This window comes from Pholcus phalangioides, unplaced genomic scaffold, assembly GCF_987345545.1.
Source record: "Pholcus phalangioides strain wild (caught in Gottingen) unplaced genomic scaffold, Ppha-v1.0 ptg000013l_1, whole genome shotgun sequence".
NCBI lineage: Eukaryota > Metazoa > Arthropoda > Arachnida > Araneae > Pholcidae > Pholcus > Pholcus phalangioides.
The window spans coordinates 30,045,933-30,070,287 of NW_028301606.1; the positions used below are offsets into that span (position 1 = coordinate 30,045,933).

Sequence of the window (24,355 nt, forward strand, 5' to 3'; positions counted from 1 at the left end):
AATAATATTGTACACTCATCCATGTAAACATGCTTAATGGAAAAAACCTATCAAACTGCTAATATAACAACTAATTTAACAAGTTTTAATATAAATATTGGACATAATAAAATTAACAACAATTCCCCTTTTGAACCCGTTTTTAATTAATTTAGTGAGTAAGAGGATATTTTAGCTGCTCAAACCATTGGCCCAGGGCCGTAACTAGGCAGGTGCAACAGGTGCACCTGCACAGAGCTCACTTGGAGGGGGGGGGGGCCCCAGAAGGGGCCTAAATTTAAATTCTTGCATAGGGCACAGGAATGGCTAGCTACAGCCCTGAATTGACCCACCTAAAAGTATTAATAATCCTCATACCACATATGTGGAAGCTCTATTGGGTTTTTCCTTCAATTAACACCATTTATAAAACTTTTCTAAACATTTTTCAACTTCTATATAAAAATTATGTGAGAACAATATGTTGTTAATCATTATGTTTATCATTTTACTCCTCTGTACTGTTATTCAACTGCTATTACAACCCAGTACAACCATGATTCACTCATAAGGCTGCACCAATTATCACGCAAAGAACTTAGAACTACTAAAAACAGAAAATTGCTCAGTTAATATCATTTGCTATTCGATGAATTTGTCTTGAAGAAATAAATTTACTACATTAAAATTAGAAATAGTGACGAAAATCCTCTAAATGAGAGGTGCAGAACCTTTTTTGGCCTCCGGGTCATATGTGATGAGGGCCGGCTCTTAAGAGACACAGGGGTACAGTGAAAAAATAATAAATGCCAAAGACTTCTTAAAAATTTCAGAGTTCCTTATCCCCAATTTTATAAATTCTGTGGGAGAGGAAAATTTGGCATGCAAAATTCATACATTACTACGAAATATGCAGGAATACTAGATATATTATCCATACAAAAAAATATTGATGTAATTAAATATAAATTAATGAGCATTTTTCGAATTGAAGATTTTAAATTGATGAAAAAAATAATTCTAAAATCAATTGTGTGTGTGAAATTAAGACCTAGTAAAACAACTGTATGAGAACTAATGAAAATTCAGAATCCACAAATTGAAAATAAGAAAGATAACTGTGACAGATAATTCCAGAACCCATGAAAATTCAGAATAAATGAAAGAAATATTACTAGAATTGATGAAAATTCAGAATATATTAGAGGAAACAACTCCAGAATTGGTGGAAATTCAGAAATAAAAAATTACAGAATTATTTCTTTCCAGATGGGAAATGCAGATTTCTAGAATTGGTGAGAATTCACAATTTGTGAAAGAAATTATTGTTTCCATTATGTGTGGGGGGGGGGGGGGCAAAACGCAAAAAAATTAGGATTACTAAAAACAGAAAATCTCTCAATTAATATACTTTTCTTTTAAAGAAATAAATTTTTCCCATAAAAATCACAGTTACAAAAATTCTCTGAATAGAAGGGGTTCAGAACCTTTCCAGTCAAAACAATATATGTGATTCGGCTATCACTTGCAAGTCACAAACCGGTGTACCCATCCTGTTTTGTTCAGATCGACAATTATTTTAGGAACACTTTTTCTGTGGGCCAGGAGGAAACTCTCCTTGGCAGGCTGCATTTGGCCCAAAGAGTCATAACTTGTGCGCCCGTTTTAAATAACACATTTTAAATGCAGAATTTACTAAATTTTTTTATTACAAAACCTTTAAAGAAGAAATGTTCCTGTTTTTGAATAAACTAACTGTTTGGAATCAAATATTAATCACCCTTCCCAAAACGCATTTTATATTATCCTTGTGTAATCATCTCATCTCAATAATTTTTCTATGCTATTGACAATAGCAGATTTCATACAAAATCCAATAGAAATTTTTATAAAACCATCCTCCATTTCACAGAAAACTGGACTTAATGTCCAGTTTTCTACTGGACATAGTGATGTCCCCTTCAATAAAGATAAATTAATATAAAGGATATATATGAAAGAATTTAGTCATAAAAATTGTACCATAAGGAGGTAGCCTGTTTGTAAAGGTTTTACTATATTTTAATCACTGAATTTTATTATATGAATAATCCAAATCATCCTCTTTTTAAATTGAAACCATCAACTTTTATATTTACCTATAACTAGTCCGATTTTTTATTCAATTTATTTGCATATCTTAACTGTTTTGAAATAAGTTTGGGGGCAGACTTGCTTATAGCAAACATAGATATCATGAATTTTCAAATACAACAATATTTTTTTATTTCCCATGAATTTTGTATATCTTATTTATGCTTACCAAGGCAATATAGATATAACAAAGTCCATGTATAACAAGTATTTTCACCGTTTTCTCTGATTTCATTATAAGTGGGCCCGACTGACAGTGTTGCCATTAGAACAAAAATGCATAAATAACTTCTCTGTACACAAGATTAAATTTGCTTAAAAAACAGCTAAAATCAGGATCTAAACAACCAGAAAATTTTTTGTCAGAAATATTATAATTATTTAACTTTGGCCAGGCTCACATTGAACTAATACAATAAGCGATACAAACACGACATTGACATGGATTGGTTAAAAATCTGAATTTTGGGTTTTTTTACCAATTCGTGTCCATATCGCTGATTATATCATTGTAGTATCAGTCCAGCATAAACCCTGCGTTAGCTCGCTTTGCAATTAGTTCCTTTTTTTCCCCAACTAAATGCCCAAAAAAAAAAAAAGACCAGATCTAGTGAGAAAATAGCTAAGTTGGCAACAATGCCGACAGTATTTACATTTGGCTTCACATCATTGCGTCTCAAGCATAATCAACAAGCAGAATGTATAAATATATTTCACGAAAACTAAATTATGAATTTCTTACATGGGGGGGGGGGGGGGCATTCAAGTATTACGTAAGCAGATTTTCAGCCATTTTTGACCCTCTCCCCCGTCAGCAAAATTTTGTCACCAGCTTAGAATATTTCATATCTTCAAAAGGGGGTGGTTGATGATGTAAGCAACCTTCAAAACCCCCTCCCCCCCTCTCGTCATCAAAAGTCAGCAAATCTGGAACCCTCCTCCCCCCCCCCCCCCCCCGATGAAGATGTAATACTTGAATGACCCCATAATAATACAATTCATGAATGAATGAGCTTTAATTCCATAAGTAAATCATAGAACTCATGTAAACTGCATGTAATTAATAAAGTGAGTATTATGAAAAATAGAAATGAACAATTAAATTTTGATAGCATTCAATTAAATTGGTATCATAAAAAAACTGTGTTATTAATTTTCATAGATAATTTTCATATAAGTCAAAAGAAAAAATAATAACAGCAACAAAAATATCAGGTCAAAAACCCCACAGACACTGTGTGCAAATAAGAGCTGTGAAATAATGATTTCATGTCGCCAACAACAATCAACAATAAATAAGTACAATGTCAAAAACATTACGATATTGCCATCTTGACAAATAAACAATACCAACAAATATAACTTCCATTTCATATATTGATACATATTACAAAGAATTTGGCACATTTTATCAACCTGAAATGAACCTTGAGTAATTTGTACACTCGTCTCGAAAAGTAGAATGCCTCTGAAGAACATATGAACTAAAACCAGTTACTTTTCAATGCCAACAACCACTTTGTGAATAATATCTTACAAACCTTATAAAAAATGCAAATGTACAGATGCCGAATTTATCTATTATACACACTTATTCTACAATTATATTGCTAAATAGCACATAAATAAAACGATGACTTGTTTTATTATTGCATGCAGCAATACTTAGCTCATCAAACTCATGTGAGACTTTCTAACAAAATTATTTTTACTGCATGCACAGATTTGTTGTAAACAAAGAACTAAAAAACAACCTCATAATTTCAAGGGGAATTTGGCTGAAAGAGTGTTCCTGAGTATGCAGCCTCCAAATATAAATTTCCCTTAAATTTTGATCATCAACTAATAAGATGTGTTTATTTTGAATAAAAATTGAGGAAGTCGAAAATAGAATTAAAAGAAAGATACTGTGGTCACAATTATCAATTAAAAAAAAATTTCATGCTTTGGAATAGACAAATAAGACCATTGGGGGGGGGGGGGGGGGTTGTAGCTGACGGTGTTAAGAAAGTACTCTCAGGAAAACTGTGGTATATAAAAAAAAATTGGAGACTACTGAGCAAATTTTCCCGCACTAGTTGTCCCCAGTGTGAATGGGAGTATATTATAAAAACAAATAAATGGGAAAAATACTATAACTTATGTTACAAGAAACATTATTTGAAGACTCAAGTATATATGAGTAAAATAGAGTGTAAATGAGAGAGAAACACTCTGCTTTGGGGGAGATATATTGCGACATAAGTGGCCAGATGTATAGCAATCATGTTTTGATTTTTATTCAAAGGCTGAAATATACCAGCCAACCAATCATAGCCCTGGTCGATCATCTAATGTGGTGTGTATAACTGCCATGTCATTTGCCCTTGATGGTTTCACGTATACGCTGCAAGATATTGCAGTACTGACCAACATTGATCATTTGACCAAGATCCAGGAAGTCAAGGGGAAGCTTCCCTTCCTCATCATAAAAACATGCCAGCATGCTTTGCTACTACTCTGTGACTTACACATTTTCTGGTCCACTGAAAAAGTATTGAAGGATCATAATTTTTACTCAAAACAGCAAAGTCATGAGCAATGTACAAAACTGGTTCCGACCTCAGCCAAGGGACTTCTATGAGCAGGGTATTCACCACTTGGTGAAACAGTAGGACAAGTGCTTGTGTAGCATTGGAGATTACATTTGAAATAAACCATGTCATTTCACTTTGTGGCTCCTGTTCTGTTTTCATTTGATCCACCCTTATATTTTAATTGCGAAAAAACTTATTACATTAATAAATTTTCATATTTTGAATGCTTATAATTAGGTCTAGGATTTCTATAACTTTGCATATTTCGCTAATTTTACAGAACTGATTTTCAGTAATTTTAATGCATTTTTTCATGATCTTCAGAATTTAAGGCATATTTCAGCATAACTATGAAGAATGTTTTTTCTCCCTAAGCTCTTCCTTCTCTAGCTTCATTTCCTGCAAAGGGCAATCCTAGCAACAATTGGCAATTTAAGTTACCTTCGACAATGCTTTTGGCAATGACCCCCAAAGCAGAATATGCCAAAATCTACGACGTGCATCGCAGAACAATTAGTGCTACTGCAGAAAGATCTGGAAGAATTTTAAGAAAAAGTGCAGAAAACACTATTATGGGGATTTTTACCACAGAACATTACCAGTCAGCCATTTTTAGGAAATAACAATCTCAGCCAAACTTATATTTCTAAAAAAGAGCTCTTATGAAGATGGAAACTATATAAAAAAGATCTTTTACGAGATGTGTGATCAATGTTTTGATTATGCTTTATACACACATATTTTCACTGTTAACATGACATGACAAACACAAAAAAAAACATCACGGGACACTTAAATGCAGAATAATTACAATTTAAAAAACTTTGGTATAAAGCTTTGAATAGGGATATCGTACAAAAGGTCTCCATCGTGTGTGAACAGATCTCCCATATAAAATTCATTCACATGTCAGATTCTGGGGCTGGTGATGGAGGTGGATTATAATAATGTTTTTCTGTCCCAGGAGAAGGCGGACAACTCAAAAGTGAGTCACAATTCTCATCTGACAAACAGTCATGGCTCCTTGGGGTAGGAGGAGGTGGAGGAATAAAAGGGTCAGAATCATAAGATGATTCAACACCTGACGTACAGTAATGGTTCCTATAGAGATATGGCTCACTGTCATCACACACATCTGTACTGCATGGAGTAGGAGGCGGAGGTCTGTTTCTAGAACGATAATGTCTGTAAGTTCTCACTGAGGATGATGTTTGAGAGGGGCAGCAGTAGCTGTACATACACTGAGATTGACCAGTCACTGGACTTGGAGGTGGATTGAGTGTAGCATGAGGATAGGTCGCACTGGAACTACTAGAAGATGCACCAGTCACATGATTACGGTCATACAACTGACCACCAGTGCTGGTATTAAGAGACATGCATACACTTGTTGCCACACAAGACCCATTTCTTGGTTCATTGATGCCATTACTTCTAGCGCAAATAGCACCCATACAGTTGCCTGGTGGATTCAAGGGCCTGGATGCCATCATTACTTCCATCCCATCATTTTCTGGTTCCTTACGTTTGCACAAACATACTGCCAGAAGCACAATTATTACCAGCACACCAGCAGCTGCAATTACGACAGAATAGGTAGGAATGTTTTTGAAGTGCAACACAGTTTTGTCCAAGTTCTGTTTCTGGCTCACTATCACTTCACAATGAGCACTATTTTCATCAGATCCATCGTTGCAATCTGATTTCCCGTCGCAAATCATAAGTAAATCGATGCATTGGTACGCATCAGCACAAAAGAATTGTTTCTTTTCACAGCACTGTTCATCGCTGTAATCCTTACAGTGTGGGATTCCATCACATCTAAACTTTTTATCAACACAATCACCATTTTGGCATCTAAACTGATGTGACTTGCAATCTGGACATGACATCTCATCAGACATATCTTGACATTCTGCTAAGCCATCACATCTCCACACATTGGGAATGCAGGCTGCACCCGATAGGCATCTGAATTCATCTGCTGGGCATGTGGGAATATCAACACAAGTGCTTTCATCCGTTGCCAGAACCAAATCAATGGGACATGAACATCGTTTCTTCTCTTTTTCAATGAGACATATGTGGGAACAGCCACCATTTTTAGATGAACATGGATGGTTATGATAATCTTCACGAGAAATAACGCTGACGGCTATCAAGTCGGTCAACAGAGACATACGGCCTTGAACAGGTTGCCGATCTTTGCCTGTGATCTTGTCAACTTTCTCTATTGTTTGCTGATCTTGATCAATCCAGAATAAGCTTTTCCCCAACACAGTCAAAGCGACAGGATGCAAGATATTGCTGGATAAGATGACTTTTCTACATGAAAACAAAAAAATAAACAAATATTAATGTCATCCAGAGCTAATAACCTTAGCTTAGATAATATTCAACATAAAATGTAGTAGCAAACTTGCCTGTTCTTCCCAGTGATTTCAGCGCTTTCAATTTTTTTTGCAGCCCCAAGATCGGCCCAGAAAAGCAGATCATCTGTCATATCAACTGTTAGAGAAACTGGATGCTCCATATCATTCATAAACAGCACTCTTCTCTTCTGGCCATCTAAACTTGACATCTCAATCTGAGGTGGATGAACCATATTCGTCCAAAACAATAAACTGCATAAAAAAAATTAATACTTCATATACTATAATTGATGCTCAATAACTGATTAAACAGTTTTAAGCTGGAAGAAAATATCAAATCTGCATTAGCATATAAATTTTTACAAAATTTTGTCAGTATTTTGTGTTATTCGATTATTCAACCCTTCACTTATCCAGAATGTAATCCCAAATGTAAAAAAGCAACAGAGGCTTTTTGATGATTTTTTAAAAGCATTGCTTTGTTGCAGAAGCGACAACATTGCAACTCACATCAGAAATAACATTGCAAAAAAAATATTGCGATACAGCTGAAAAAATTGATAATTATCATATTGCCTTCATGTCTGTTGAATGTACAGGGTGCCCGAGTCAAATGTCTCTATTTTTAATCAGTTCCAACACTATTTACAAGAAGTTGGAAATGTTGAGAAAAAATATATAAATTGAAAGCAACCCCCAAAAAGTTCCCGTAAAAAAAAATCAATGTACTGCCTCCTGCACTGGCAATATGTGCTCCTTTTGTTACCCAGATGAAAAATGGTTGAACGACAACTATATCGCGTGAAAGATTGCACCACACATTGATTCTTTGCACTTCAAAACTTGCATCAGGATTTTCCAAGCACCAAATTGGGGCTATCTTACTTATTAAAACTGTTGGGCACATGGAATGCTACCTCATCTGAAAAAATTCCCCCATTCTGCTTAGACAGTTCAATCCACCCAGTCTAATTCACTCTTGAGCACTGTTGAAAATTTTGAAAATTTCTTTGGGGCTTCATTAGATTATGGATTCATCCTGATAATCGCTTGCCAACAGTGATTTACTGCCACAGCATTTCTAACAATAAATACAACAGCCAAAAATAAGCCCTAGTGCATTTTCTAGAGCAAAAATCAATATAAGATTGGTTCTTATTTTGAAGGAAACACAGTACCATAGTGTGCTACTTTTGGCATGCGTACCGCAAGTTGCTCAACCCTGATTTAGAGTTTTAAAAAAATTTTACCAGTAATATGTATGTGTATCTCTTGATTTCAAAAATCTCTGCCTCACATTATGATTAATTTTTCAAGAAGTAAATTTAAATTGGGGGTATTTAAAAATAAAGTATAACAAAATAATAAATTGATGTAAAAAATAATAATTCAAATTAAACTGATGATCATTCCAACACAAAATATGCAAAAGTGATTACCCTTTTAATGGATGAACAGCGATAAAGCGAGGCTTGTCATCATCATGACCAACTACAGTCCCAATTGGATGTCCGCTCAAACCAGTCACATTGATAATATTATTCTGAGAGCAAGACCAGTATATAACTCTTGAATATGAATCCACTGCCATGTCATAAGGATGTATAGCATCTCCAGGGTTAGGAACAACCACAATTACCTATTGAAAGAATAAGAAATTTGATTACACTCAAACTTGGTAATACCAATAATTATTGGTTGATCCGACTGATTCCCATAGAGAAAATTTTCTCAAATTTTTTTACCTGCGGCTCCTTTGTCCAGTTCATGATTTATCTGTGGTTCCCCCATATAATAGTGTGTGTGTATATATATATATATATATATATATATATATAGTATATACAGTAGATATTTTCACTTATAAAAGAGCCACTTCAAGACATAAATAGCGGTGCAGCTTTAATGCATAGGGGCCGCAACAGAAAAAGGACATCACAAAAATAAGAGAGAACTGGCTGAAATTTTCAAGAGTTTTCCGAGTAGGTCCTAAAAAAATCACTTGGCCCAGAGGAGCCCATGATGCTCTTAAGACCGCCCTGGGCAATAGGCATACAAATCACTGTGAGATGCTCTGACAAAAGTTGGGAACAAACACTTTGAGAAATACTGCCATATAGAGTAATGTTATGAGCCTTGCTTATAACATCAATGAAAACACAATGACCTCGTTACAATGACACCTTTTCAATGACATTTGACTAAAGTTTATATGACGTTTTCCCAAGAAATTCTTAGAATAGAGCTCATAACACATAGGAAATATTTGTTTATTGTTCTATTGATACTTAATGATTACAAAAAGATTTACCACATGTTTCATGCTCTGACTTGCTTATGGGTATGTCCCCTTTCACAGGATATTTATAGATTTTCTGGTAATTTTCGCTGAATTTTTTAATATAAAAATATACTATTTTTTTAATGCTAAAAGCATTAAAAAAATAGTATATTTTTTCACAATTCACAACTTTGCTAAAATTGAGAAAATAATGGAAATAATTTGCATAATTTATAAATCCATGTTAAAAATGAATACGACTATAAATATTCTTCTCACATATTTATCATGTCCAATTTTTTTTTTGGTTAAATGCATTTTGAATTTACTGCAGACTTGCCTTAGTACTTTACTTCAAGCCAAAGGCTATTTATACGCAATAATTGGCAATTTCGTTGAAAATTTTTAAACTTTTTGGCAAAGATTGGAAGTCTTCTACGTATGATATTAAAAATTTACTGATTATACATGACAATAAAATAAAATCAGTAAAAACCCCTCCATGAAAGAGGTTATGTCAGGGTAAATTTCTAGGATAGGGAAAACATTAAACTGAAAACAGAATTTCACTGTAATAAGGTGAAAGTCAGAATGAATTACACTCGCCCAGTTCACCACTAAAGGATATATCTCGACAAGATACAGTGGTTAATGAATGCCTCAGCTTATAAATTTTTTGGCAAACAAAGGTTTTTCTGCCTCAACTAATTGGCATTTTAGTTGACATGGATGCATAAGCTCTCATAAAATAGCTGCCGCATGAACTAAATTTTCATGCCAATCAAAATAAATCAAATGAGTAATTCACTTGAGAAAGATTAATAATTTTGCATTTTGGATACCCTGCTTTTTTGAGAGAGATTTTGAGCCATTTCATGTAACATGAATGATTTAGCTAAGAGAAAACACATTAAAGAAAAAACCTTAGACTTGAATGGTTTCATTGCTATGGCAATTCTAATACAAAACAACAGTCTGGACATTTTAGGAACTTTTCCATCTGCATGTTGTGTATGCGAGAAAAATGAGCTGAATATATTACATAGCACACCATCTCACAAACTTTTTTTCACTATAACTCATAAACTTGACTGCATAGTGTGAAATTAAAAGATATTCAGTTTTTCATTTTCCTTCAAATTATCCTTTATTCAATTGTGAATTTGTTTATCTCAGCCTTCCATCAGTTATTATCATTTTTTTACAGTGCTTCTTAGTATTTTATGAAAGTTGCTATGAAATGTTGGGTAGGTCATCGAATGAATGAACCTATTTTCCTATAGAAACCTATAGATAATCATGTTTCAGCTAAAACATTATCTTCATCAGCTGAGGTATCGCTGTATTAAGCTACTGAAAACGACAAAAGGGGCAAAGAGCATTTAAAGAGGAAAAACAAGAAAATGAGTATTAAATTTTATGATTTACTAGTTGAGAGTAAATAAATGGTTGACATTTTCTTAATGAGATGTAAAATTGTAACAAGCATTGAAAAATAAATTGATTCGTTACAATCAATTGTTATATATCATTGTTAAATTTGATTGTCAATATCATGGAAATAAAAATGTTTCAACTGCCAGTTTTTTAATATTTCAATGATAAATTGTGCAATTGAAATTTAATTTCAATCATTTGAAATTTGTAATATTTTTATTTTCAATTAAAAAATATGGAAATTATATACACAGTATAATTGCATTTACAATTGTGATGATTTTTAAGAAAATTGATATTCGCCCACAGAATATATATCGACACTACCCTCACCTATGTAGTGCCCATTCTGGAGGATGTATTCCATTGAAACTTGGCATATATGCTATATGGTCCATGGGAAAAGGAAAATTCAATGAAAAAGCGCTACTTTTTCCACCTGGTGGTCAAAAATTGAACTATTTTTTATTTCATAAATCTCTCTCCCATGGTCTCATTACGATATCCTAAAGATTTGGCTGTATCCGGATGAGCAGTTTTTGAGAAAAACTACTCAGAGTATGAAACCTTAATAATAATCACCATGTATATTGCCTCATATATGATTAATAATGCTGATATAAATAACAGAACATGAGAAAATTATATATTGTTTGTTGTTCAATAATGACAGAAAGAGCAGCAGCAGAGTATCTGTTTTCTGGAAAAGGTGCATACAAGGTTACTTTATATATCCTACCTTAGTTCCATTTTCAAGGCTTCTTTTGATTGATTTTGTTCGTCCATCGATCCAGTAGATGAATTGTTCTATAGGGTCGTAATCTAATGCTTTGATATTTTTCAAACCATGTATAGGAACAGTCATATCAGGAGAGTCTACAGAGTTCACCAATATACGACTTATTTTATTTCTCTGACTGAATAACAGAAACTGTGTTGGAGCTGAAAATGAAATACAAATGTTATCATAATGATAAGTAGCATATTTAAACCAACAAGCTAAAATAATGCATAAAAAGTTCATAAATTTGATTCAAATTACCATTTTGTCAACAAATGGGAAAAAATAGATTTTTCTTTAAAATTCTCTGAGATTATTAAGCTAAAAAAGGAGTTAGACTTACGACTGCAAGTTTTGTTGTCTCTGGCCAAATCATGATGAGTTGGACATGCACAGCTATGTGTGTAAGATTTATGCTGAATAGAGGGTGGTAGAGATAGACACAGATGATCACATCCTCCATTATTAACAGCACAAGGATTCCAACCTTTCAAAAAATACAACTAAATGAGTTTCAAAGCAAAGATTGGGAAAAATATTATAACATATTTCAAAACTCTTCAAAAATATTTAAAACATAAGCAGGAAATTTTTATAACATTTTAATTATTGATACACAATACAGCATGAAAAATGTAACTTCTAATTCACAGAATAGAATAAGAGCAGGGGGGTCAGTCCAGACTTTTCTTGCTGGGTCCTTTTTTTGTGAAATTTTCCTTATTTTTGTGAACATGGTCATCAATTCTGTGGAAATAAGTTATTTTGTGGAAAATGAAATAATTGTGTTCAGTAGTTCCCAAAATGTGGATCACGACCCCGGCGGGCAGCGTAAATGAGCTAGGGGGGGGGGGGGAGTTGCAGAAGATTTCACATCAGAAGAAAATCATTAAACTTTCATTTGTTGTTAAATACAGGTTGATGTTTACTGGTATGTATCTCCCATGACATTGCCAGTTTTTTAAAAACTCGAAAAAGGCAGAGTTCACATTATGCAAATATGAATAGTATGGTGCAGTACCATTTATAGATTAAATTTCAACTGAAGTATAAAAAAATTGATGAAGCAGGGAAGGAAGGGGAGTGTCCCCTTCCTTTGACAAGAATAAAATTCTTGTCAAAAAGGGATCATGCTTCAAAAAGTATGGAAACCACTGATCTAGTTAATCTTTTAAAAAGAAATGAAATGCCAAATTTATGGTTTCATTACTTTTCATTTTGTGAAGGGTCCAAAAAACAGACCCAAATTTTGGCTGGACAGACCCCTGAAGATGATCTTAATGATCTATGATGAGTGAAATAAATCATATATTGCAATTAAATACAACTTATGTTTCAGCCATTTAACCAAACATTAACACCACATAGGGCATTAATAAACTATGTTACTATCTAACACAGATAGTAATACTAGTATAACTACACAGTAATAATACTATCTAACACAATCTGCAATGCATGGCCTTTGAAACTTTTCGTTGTGTCTTTTTTTCAAGCACTATTTTGATTTAAAAATAGGTAAGGGGTGTGACACATACCAATTTTGGATGTTCAGGAAAGCTGCATGTTGATTTTGAAAATTCAGAGGAGCTGATGCAGCCAACTTTGAAAATCCCCCTTGGAATATTTATTTATTTAATTTATTTTTGGCCTTTCAAGGGCCTATACAACAGAATGTGGTGGATTTACACAGATGTTTTGTAACATTTGATAAGAAATCACAGATTGTGGGGGAGTTAACAATAGAGAAGGGGAGCTTGTTCCATTCAACTATGGTATTAGGAAAGAAACTGAGGTATTCTGAAAAGAACTGAAATATATAGTGAATCTCACCCCAATGACACTTGATAAAATAATATAAATCCCTCTACCGTAATTTTTTTTTTCAAGTCTTGCCTAATTTTTAACACCTCTCGATAAAACAATATTCTTTACTACAATAAGTCCATCTATAATCTAAAAGATTTTGAAACCACTGAAACAATATTTTTTTATATATCTCTTAAAATCACTTTCAATATATTTCTGAACTTGTCACCTGTGTGTTTGTTCTTTACCAGAAACTGGTGACAATGCCAAGGTCTAATAACATAGATCAGGGCTTGACAAATCAAAAAAATATTTAGGAAGCGACCCAATTTCTCAGGAGCCAAGCACAGTATTTTGCTCAAGAAAAGCGATCCTAAATAATGTTTTCTTTTACTTTTCCCACGTTAAAATATGTAGTATTAGAAATAAGAAAATTTTGTGTCACCCTCAGACTCCAATTTAGCAACTACATTTAGAAAATTTTAGGAGCCAATACCGATTTTCTGATCACCATGGCGACCTGGCACCTGGGATTTGTCCAAACCTGACAGATATTTTGCACTACCTGACCAACGAAAGTATTACAGTGGAACTTCCATAACAGACACTTTCTATTACAGACACTTTTGTTTGTGAAACAAGGCTTCAATGTGTTTTGCTAGAAATTAGCAGGTACTCCCCGTTAGCAAACAAAAATTTCGGTCCCATGGTATCCATTCTCGAGAGAGTTTCACTGCAATGAATTCATCAGTGTCAATATAACTACAACTACTAAACCACACATGTATCTCGTCCACATTCCCCTGTAGAATTTCTAATGAATTAGTACATGTTGGAATGCGTATGTGCATGTTGTGAACCTGACATGAAGTTTATTATTATTGATGCATGCCTATGATAATGCCTCTTGATATATCGATAATCTTTCTGCAACTATTTTTCCCTGGTCTGCAGAGTACCATTATAGCAAGATTTCACTGCAGTAACGAAGTAATAAAAAATATAATTACAACTATAAAAAGATTGTTGAATATACAAAAATACGTCACTACATCAGTTAGAAAATCAAATACAAAGTTATAAGGTAAAACAAATTCATTGAAATCTACCTGATTGTCGTGATGTGTGAAAAACAAGAATATCCATAACATGATCTAAGTTTTTCTTTATTAATGCTCTGTTTTCACCACTCGTTTTGTTCGCTCTTTCAACACTGTGTGTTTTCCAATCAGTCCAATAGATATAATCTTCATATTGAGTCAACCCATATGGGTCATAAAGATTTTTGGTGATTATTTGGATTCGGTTATTACCTGGAATAAATGAAAGATGTTATAAGTATGTACTTTGCACCTTAAAAATAAACTTTTAAATTTTTCATAATAATCTGACATCATTTTAATTACAGGGGAAAATCTCTTCATGAGCACTCCCAGTTGTCGCGAACTTCTCATTAACAACACTTTTATGGATCTCTTGCAATAAGGCTACAATTTATTTCACTATCCATTAATCTTTGAAACAGCAGTGACAAGATATCTCGCTTACTTAAAAATCTCGCTTACTTGACGATCCCAGACATTTTGTATAGGTGATTTCTTAATGGAACACTTTTCCCTATACCATTTAGATTACACCTGCTGAAAATCGGAAGAAAGCTTACTTCATTAAAAAAAGATATGACATTTTAAAGGGGGGGTTTACTGATTTATGCTGCACTGCTTAAAGGGTTAATGGGCACTCCCTATTAAAACATTTTAAGTCTCTTGGGTGTCTGTTATCGAGCAGTTTTATTTCATAAGGTTTCTAATGAATAAATGAAATCTTACCTGAAAAATCTGACGATTCTATTTTCAGAGCATTCATATCAATCCAATACAGTCTTTTTTCTGCATAATCAATAGACAAGCTGTTTGGTCGGCCAAGTTTGTTGATCAAAACTTTACGATATGATCCATCCATAGCTGCCCGTTCGATTCTGGAACGTGTTCCCCAATCTGACCAGTAGATGTAACTTTGAATAAAGAAAAAAAATAGCATTCCATCATATTGAATATGGAATAAAATATTCAATTGCCCATTTCTATTGTCTCACAGTCATTTTACTACACTAGGAATAATTAGAATGTGTCATACAGTTTAAAACAGTTTTTATATATCCTCACTGGAATCAAAATCCCAGACCTGTTAAATGAGTATGTTAACCACCAGTGTGAACAAAGAGTGAAAACTTTCGGTCACATCAGCATAAAATGATAAATTTTGCATTACATGATGGTCACGAAAGTCTATTTGTTTTATTAATCTTTCGAATGTTGGGATCTACTCCCACTAATTGAAAAGTAAAGAAGGAAAGAGAACAAGAGTTGTCCAATGTGCAATGTTGGCTTATGAAAGAAATACTATTTACCCTGTATCCTACAACTTGAATATCTTTCATATAATAGAATTTTCCAAAAATATATGTATATACCTAGTGTGTAAATGCAGTAAGTTTTTTGCTATGAGTGGGACATATGTGTCTCATCACTGACTATGACTGGGACATATGTGTCCTAGCTAGCTTACCAGCTTTTCCACAGCTCTGTCCTTGCTTTTTTTTATCGGTGGAAAAAATTCCAAAACTACATTTGTGACCTATTTTGTTCATTTCCATAGTAAATGAGGTAAAAAATATAATAAAAATTTGTAGTTAAAGGGTCAAACAAGTGGAACTTCCATTAAAAAGAAAAAAATTACAAGACTATTTTACATACAACAGTAATTCATAGCATAACCACACCAATAAAAAAACTTATTTTATACATCATTATTAGCATAAATAAATTTTCAAGATATATGTTCAATAAACTTACCCTTCACTTGGATCTAATGCTAGGGACCTAGGATCATCTAAGTGCTTCCAGAGCAATACTTTTCTTGAGGATCCATCTAATCGAGAAACCTCAATCCTGTTAGATCCCATGTCAGTCCAGTAGAGATTTTTAGCAACCCAGTCAACTGCCATGCCCTCAGGATAGCTCAACCCAAATTGAATCACAGGTTCAACACTGCTGCCATTCATAAAAGCTCTATTGATTGTCTGGGAAATAAGAAATCAATGAACATAATTGGTTGATTTTTATAATATACAAACACTATTATTTTACTATTTCCACACATATATATGCTTCAATTAAGGTGTCTTCTCACCTTCAAGCTAGTATCTGTCCAATATATTCGAAAGTCATTTAAATCATAATCTAAAGCATTTGCCTCTTGAACACCTGAAACCGGAATAATGTCATCTCGAAATGATTCCAAAGAAATTCTTCTGATGTTATCCTTTCGAGAAAACAACAAGAATGCTTCTGGAACCACACAAGTCATGTTATCTGTACTGAGCTCCATCCCAACAGGACATGAGCAAATATAGTCATTTCCAGGTCTGTTCAAACATAAGTGCGAACAGTTTCCATTGTTGACTGCACAAAGATTAGAACCTGAAAAAATTGAAACAGCCAAATCAATATACATTATGCTTTATATAACAACATTTTGTTTAAAAATTATTATCAGAAGTAGAATCAACAAATAATGTATGCATTTTAGAAAGTCTCATGAATAACCAGTTTATTTGTATACTCATTTTAAAAACAAGCAGTAGCAGAAAATGATCTTTGAAAAATGACAAACAAGAATAGAATAAGCAATCAATACAAATGTGAGGAAAAAATCGTATTGTTGTAGAGGGATTTATCATTATATTGAGTATCGTTCTAGTGAGGTTCCACTGTACATTGAAAAAGTATATGAATTTCCTGATACAGATTATATACTGCTGTGCATTATTATTTGCGGCATTTTTTCCCCAGAGGTTACAAATAGAATAAAAATATATTTCAAAATTAATTTGTAAAAAATTATCCTTTAAATATTTCACGTACAAGTTGTCGATACAATCTTAGTAGATGTGAATACAAAAGCAGACATTTTTTTCCTGAAAAAAAAAAAACTTGACGAATGACCATTTCTATTTCTTAAAATTTCATTATTGGTGAATGAAGTTGGTATCTGCAGATTGTACATAGATAATTAAGGTACATGAAAATTTACACAACTGAATGTTGGTTGTTGCCATAAATGTCTTACTGTTGGAACTCAAGCCATTAGCGGTGAGGAAAATGGCAACACTGGCAGAACCATTTTAACTAGAGTGCACCACAAGAGGCACAAAGGCCAAAAGAGGCAAAATGACTAACAAGGTAGCTGAAAAAAAGATGCCCATAAAGTTATTAAAGTAAGTTAAATTAAAATATACCTAAACGTGTAACATAAGGTGTGTCCTATACCTCCGCTAAATATATTGTACAAGACAAAAGCACTTCAGTCTAATGAAACGGAATAGAGAAATTCATACCTTGAACATAATTGACTTTAACAGCTTTCAAACCCATCAGATCAGGAAGTTGATCAACAATAATTTCTCGTTTCACTCCAGTAACTTTATCAACTCTTTCTATTGATCGTCGCTGCCAATCTGTCCAGTATACATGAGGGCCTTTGAAAATAGAAGACGTTTACTTTTATAAGTTACATTTATGTCAATAACATCAATAAATTTAGAAAGCATAGAAATGCAAATCAAGGTAAACACATGTGTAAGTTTTTTAACAAAGTTAGTATTCCAGTTACCTAATAAGCTGAAACCAAAAATATGTGGGAGTTGACCCGATACTACTTCTCTCCGATCACTTCCATCAAGGTTTGACATCTCTATCTTATCCGTTTTAGCGTCTCCCCAATAAAGTTTTCTTGTTTCATAATCTATAGCAATGCCATTTGGCCATCCCAGAGAGCTATTAACTATCACAGATCTCATCGAACCATCCAATGCAGCTCTCTCGATCTTTGGAGACACTCCCCAGTCTGTCCAATACATGAAACCATATTCTGGATCCAACACAATAGCTCTAGGTTCATCTAGGTTTTCATTGATTAGAATTTTTCTTGAAGAACCATTCAATCTAGAAACCTCAATTCTGTCAGTTCCTGTGTCAGTCCAATAGATATTTCTCGCTATCCAATCCACAGCTATACCATCTGGATGGTGCACTTCAGTAACAATCAAGTCTTCTTCTCCTAGTTTTAAAAAAAATAAGGAATAAAATTTTCTTTTTTAAATTTTGAATCTTAAGTTTGAGTAATTTTTCACATTAAATGTTTGGATAAAAAAGTTTATGTATATTCTCTTTAACCAGTATAATTATTTTTTTTATCTGTATTAGAATGTATTAAAAATTATATTTTTTTTTCCAAGAAAAAAAAGGAATTTTGAGCAGGTGCAAGTGCCTTCCTCCCACCTGAACTCCAAGGAAAATAAGTATACTATGTTTATATTTCTCTACTAATTCGATTTACACAAAAAGAAAAAAAATAATAATATTTTTAAGTCGCTTTTCACCAGTTGTCAAATTGTGAGCAAAACATGGCTCTGCCCATAGCTAATCTATCTGACATCCAAGTTGGGTGGAGGGGGTGAATGGAAAGCATGTTTGATTGAGAAGTGTACTTCACATTATTTTTGGACTTGTCATTGCTAAAATATGAAGCTTTCAAGGATCTAAGCATTGTAAAATGAATGAATTTGTAAGACTACATGAATGCTTATGACTGACTGGATATCAATCAGAATGGGATTCCCTTTGCAGGTTCTTTTGCATTCCACACACCTCAGGGTAGGATTCTGGTATCTATCGTCACTCTGTCCAATGAAACTTATATATCAATAGTTATCAATAAAACATAGGCCTATTGCTCCACGGGTGCTAGGATTTCAACTGAAGGGGTTAATTGAATTGATGTGATGAGAGATTGGCAATATATAGGGATAAGAATTTGCAACCAATGGTAAGTTATTTACAAAGGTGGCACGTTTTCGTTTCCACTAGAGACCGCATTTCGAGTTCGTCTAGTTATTCTAGCCTGTATTAGCATTGTATTGCTCCAAAATGGGTAAATGAAACCAATCATAAATTTCATTGAATATGAACAAATAAAAGTTTGATGATAAGTTGTTTACGAGAACTACAAAATATTGGAGGGTAATGCCCGATTGCACCAATGAAGAGATCTATGCAGAATATAATTTAGAAAAAACTTCTACACAATTTGCAAAAGGTTTGAAAGCACTTAAAACTATTATAATCATAGGATGTTATGCATGTTCATCTAAAAATTTGATGAAGAAATACTATATTTTCCTACATTTTAAAAAATAAAGTCAATGCCTGCATTTCACTTAAGTACTTGCATATATCCATTTCCATGTTATGTATTTAAGTGCATTTTTCCCTCATACGCCTATCACACATATGTTTTTTCCTTGTTCTGTTGCACAGATGCATAAGTGACTGATAACTGCACATAAAGATCTATGTGATATATTTATACACTCGCTGCTTAATTTTATAAACTGACAGTTTTATGAACAAGTCCTCTGGTCCCAAATAATATGATATATTTCTACATGTCTTTCTATTTGCAAACTACATATCTAAGTTCATTAGATTCACAGAAACGAGCAACAAGCATTGACTGCATCAGATTCAATCAGACTCTTGTGATACAAATTTCACTAGAGATATCTTCAGATTTAAAAAAAAGCAACATGGAAATGTGCTCATAATTTATGTGCAATAAGTGAATAATGTTTCAAATTTCGAAGAAACCAAATAACAATATAAAATAGAGTTGTTGACATAAGTACAAACCTGTGCCATTCAAGAAAGCTCTTCGTATTGCATGGGCTTCATCATCAGTCCAATAAATATAGTTTTCTACTGGATCGTAATCCACTGCTATAGCATGCTTGATACCACCAAGTTCCAAAACAACATCAGTGTAATCTGGAGTGTCTAAGGATATCGTACGAATATCTGACCGCCTCACCAACAGTAACAGTTCTTTAGCTCCTACAATCAAAATGACAAATATACTGTCATCAAATGATTGAATGACCAATGTCTTTTGATTTTTCATGTATTGATATCAATATTAAGAGAATTCAATAAAATAAATTAATAATTAGAGCCCAAACGTTCAGGCAAAATGCCATAAATGCCCTTTTTCAAACTTTTTTGGTAAAACTGCCGTTTTTAACATTTGCATGCCATAAATGTGCATATTTTAATATAGTTTCAAGTTTATTAGTGAATTCCAGAGGCCATAATCTGTAAAACTTGAATATTTAGTTTCTTCACATGCTTCACATAATATGTCTCGCTCAGGCATTGGACTGCATTTTATGTGTATAGCTGACCTATGATTGTCCCAAGAGGTCATGAATTGACATCATGGCTCACACAAAGCTGGGGTAAGAGTAGACAGTACTCTGAGGCACATGTCGTTTTGATATTTTTTTTTTTCGCACCATAAATGCACTGCAAACAACCATGGCTATTTGTCAAACATACATGTTTAGTATTGGATTAAATTGACCAGAGTTGCCCTCAGTGGTGTGTGGCAGATGTGGTCACACAGGGACCTGCACTTGAAGGAGTCCTGCATACGTGGTAATTTAAAGAATATTTTTTTACAAAAATAAAACACGATAGCCATGTTTCAACTATAGAAATGATAATGATTATTCCAAATAATACAACAAATGAACAAGAATTATTCGCAATTCGGAGGAGCCCCACAGATCATTTTCTCTACCGGCTCCACATCTGGTAATACTAGTCTAGGAATGAGCCTAATCCTCAGGGTCTAATAACATTTAATTCTGGGCTTGAGATAAATTTAGCTTGGATAATAATGAAGTTATTATAAACTATAATTAAAACAACACATGGATTAAGTGCAACCAATTTTTCTGAGTTTTTGGGGACCCTTAATACATTCGTTTCTAGTTATTTGTAGCTATTTTTTCTTCCTTCTAAAAATTATAAATGTTTTTTTAGTGCCTATTTTAGGCATTTTTAGTGCTTTTTTACATGCCTGTTTTGGCCATTTTTAATGCCTAAACTTCCAGGCTCTATTAAGAGTATTAATTCCACAAATAAAAATCTTACCCGATTCACAATTCTTGCCATCATCTTTCATACGAATTCCAGTTGGACAAGCACATGAATAAAATGGTTCATACATGGACAATAAGCATAGATGCGAGCACCCACCATTTTCTACAGCACAAATGGTTTCTCCTATGCAATAAATATATTTTAAAAAATATTTAAACAATTGGAACCATTAAACAAGTAAGGAAAAAGAAATGTAGAAGTCATTCAATATGCATGATAAGATAATTATAAAAGCTAACCTGGGGGTTGCCTATCTCGATGATAAACGTGGATTCCCATAGGAGATAGAAAACCACCAAATGTTGTTCTCTTGATGCATCCCCTATCCTTATTGCACGAATGAACTGCGCGGGTTTGCCAATCTGTCCAATACAGCATCTCATTATGAAGAGTTATAGCAAATGGATGAGGCAGGTTCCCATTAGCAACAACCTTCCGGTCATTCCCTTCAAAATCCATACTGCTGATGACACGGAGCTTCGCATCTGCCCAATAAATTCTGAAAGATGAAAATGTTGATAAATTTAGAAAAAAATATTGACCCAAAACTTCTCAGAAATTATGTGTTTCAAACTGAAATAAAAAGAAAAAAATACAGTGTTTTAAAGATTTAAACACTACACTCACCTTTTGGTTTCATATTCGACAGCTATGCCATTGGGCCAGACAATATCTTTGTTGATGATGACTTTTCTGCTCCCTTCTTTTCCGTCCATACTAGCTTTTTCAATTTTGGGAGCCTCACCCCAATCAGCCCATAACATAAAACTAATGAGAAAACAAAGTAATATCATAATCAATGGTTATGAAGGAAAATTTTAATGGCCTTTTCACATAACAGAAATTAAAAACTCATAATACAAGGTGTCTGGATCAAATGTCCTAGATCAAATGTCATCAAATTTCAAACAATGATCAAAAATCAGTAATGTCAAGTAGGATGAGGATGTCAGAAAAATTTGGCTACTCACTCTGCGAGTTTTATGACAAATTTTCTGAAAGAGTCATTACGCATGCTGCCATTGTTATGAGCAAACAATAACCCTAAGGCAGGAGTCTTTAACGCATGGCCTGTGGGCCACATTTGGCCCTTGGAGCTTTTTGTCACGGGCCGTCAATCATTTTCAGAAAATTATTGAAACTATTGAAAAACTATTAACTTTAGAACAAATTCAAGAAAACTCAGAGTTAATGAAAGAAATAACTTTGGAACTGATGAAAGAAATACGGTCGGCGCTCGATATAAAGACCTCATTTGTCCAGTTGAAAATGGGCGTTATATTAGGAGAGTCTTTATATCATAAGTAAAATATATATGTGATAGTCGCTCTATAAAAACATTTGGGACTTATCCTACCAGTCGTTGTAATGGAATGGTCACTATAACGTGGGATCGTTATAATGAGCATAGATTGTAATTCCAAAATTGATGAAAGAAATAAATTTTTGAAACAAATAATTTCATAATTAGTGAAAAAAAATAAGTTATAAATCAATGAGAGATATAATTTTGTCATTTCTAATAGAAATTATTTCACAATCAATAAAAAATTATCGCATAATTATTGAAAGAAATGATTTCAAGATATATTGAGAAGAAAATAATTTCACAATTACAGCAATAAATAATTAAAGAGTCATTGATTTCAGATTAAAATTAATCTCAGAATCAATTAATTTAATCAGTAATTAATCAAAAACTTTTTCGGAAGTAGTGAAAAAATTTATTTCGGAACTTATCAAAACTAATAATTAACAAGAGAAATAGTCAAACCTCTCTATCTGGAAACTGATGGGAGCAAAAAAAAATTTGAGATAGAGATACATGCAAATACACTACAATACGTTTTAGTTGAAATGTTCTGAAATTCCATGTTCAACATTATTCTGAGATTCGTTGAAGTTTAAGTGGTTTGCCAGATCAGATTCCTTCATCACTGAGATCATTGGTTTGAAACCTGTAGCTTCCTTGAAGCAACTTTGAATTATCTGCTGGCCGACTTTCTGCCACGCTGAACAAGCCATCCACACATGGCATCCATCCCCCCCCCCCCCCATCAATCACAGTATCTGCCTATGATCGACAAGATCCATCAATACAATGGAGTGTAATATGGATAATCCTTTTCTATCAGTTTCTTTGACCTCCAGAGAAAAGCCAGAAAAGGAATTTTTTGTGCAAAAGAAAATTAATTTCATGCTTTCCTTTTACTAACATTGAGCTTGGTCTTCAAGATATAGTTTCTTGGAAATTACTTCGAGACAGAGGTGAAAATTCATTGATTTAGTACAGAAATGCACTAATTTTTTCATTTTTCGAGATATAAAGTTTTTTGAGAAATAGAGTTTTGACTGTAATTTCAGAATAAATAACAATCTTCAATTAGTTTTGTCCCTGTTTAACTCTGGGCCCTATTGGCCCCTTCTATTAAAATGTCACTAAATTACATGAGTTGATGGCCCATGGAAGTTTCACGATGCCTTAAAGGTTGAAGATCCCTGCCTTAACAGAAGGTGCAAATTGTTCTGTGGATATGTTAGCCATCATCGACAGTGAACCTGATTTTGTACCCAAGGACTATTTTTTCAGATGAGGCAACATTCCATACGTCCAAAGGGTCAATAAGCACAATTGCCGATTGCTGAATTCAGAGTTCAAAAAATTATCATGCAATTTTTGAAGTGGAAAGAAACAATCTCAAAATCAATGTGGTGTGCACTTTCACATGATATGGTCATTGGGTCATTTTTCATCCAGACAACAAAAGGAGCACATGTGGAAGTACACTAATTTTTTTTAAAAAACATTTTTGAGCATTGCTTTTGATTTACATACTTTTCTCATCCTTTCCAACTTCTTATTAAACTTAAGAAATGGCTAAAAATTGGGACATTTGATACGGACACCCCGTATAATTTTCAAA

At 33.5% G+C, this 24,355-nt stretch overlaps 1 protein-coding gene across 1 annotated transcript in view; it reads right to left on the bottom strand.

Annotated features, from left to right (window-relative positions):
• Positions 1-4,088: 4,088 nt before the first annotated feature.
• Positions 4,089-24,355, bottom strand: part of arr (low-density lipoprotein receptor-related protein 6) — a 49,153-nt gene continuing 28,886 nt past the window's right edge. Inside the window, exons 3-17 of the mRNA XM_089241175.1 lie at positions 22,059-22,199; positions 21,671-21,930; positions 21,423-21,554; positions 20,121-20,321; positions 18,043-18,489; positions 17,768-17,908; positions 16,561-16,850; positions 16,224-16,450; positions 15,198-15,382; positions 14,478-14,681; positions 11,903-12,046; positions 11,518-11,720; positions 8,500-8,699; positions 7,112-7,312; positions 4,089-7,013 (exon numbers count right to left, since the gene is read on the bottom strand). Coding sequence (XP_089097301.1) covers positions 5,591-7,013; positions 7,112-7,312; positions 8,500-8,699; positions 11,518-11,720; positions 11,903-12,046; positions 14,478-14,681; positions 15,198-15,382; positions 16,224-16,450; positions 16,561-16,850; positions 17,768-17,908; positions 18,043-18,489; positions 20,121-20,321; positions 21,423-21,554; positions 21,671-21,930; positions 22,059-22,199 — 4,399 coding nt within the window. The 3' untranslated portion in view covers positions 4,089-5,590. The remainder of the gene's footprint in view (positions 7,014-7,111; positions 7,313-8,499; positions 8,700-11,517; positions 11,721-11,902; positions 12,047-14,477; positions 14,682-15,197; positions 15,383-16,223; positions 16,451-16,560; positions 16,851-17,767; positions 17,909-18,042; positions 18,490-20,120; positions 20,322-21,422; positions 21,555-21,670; positions 21,931-22,058; positions 22,200-24,355) is intronic.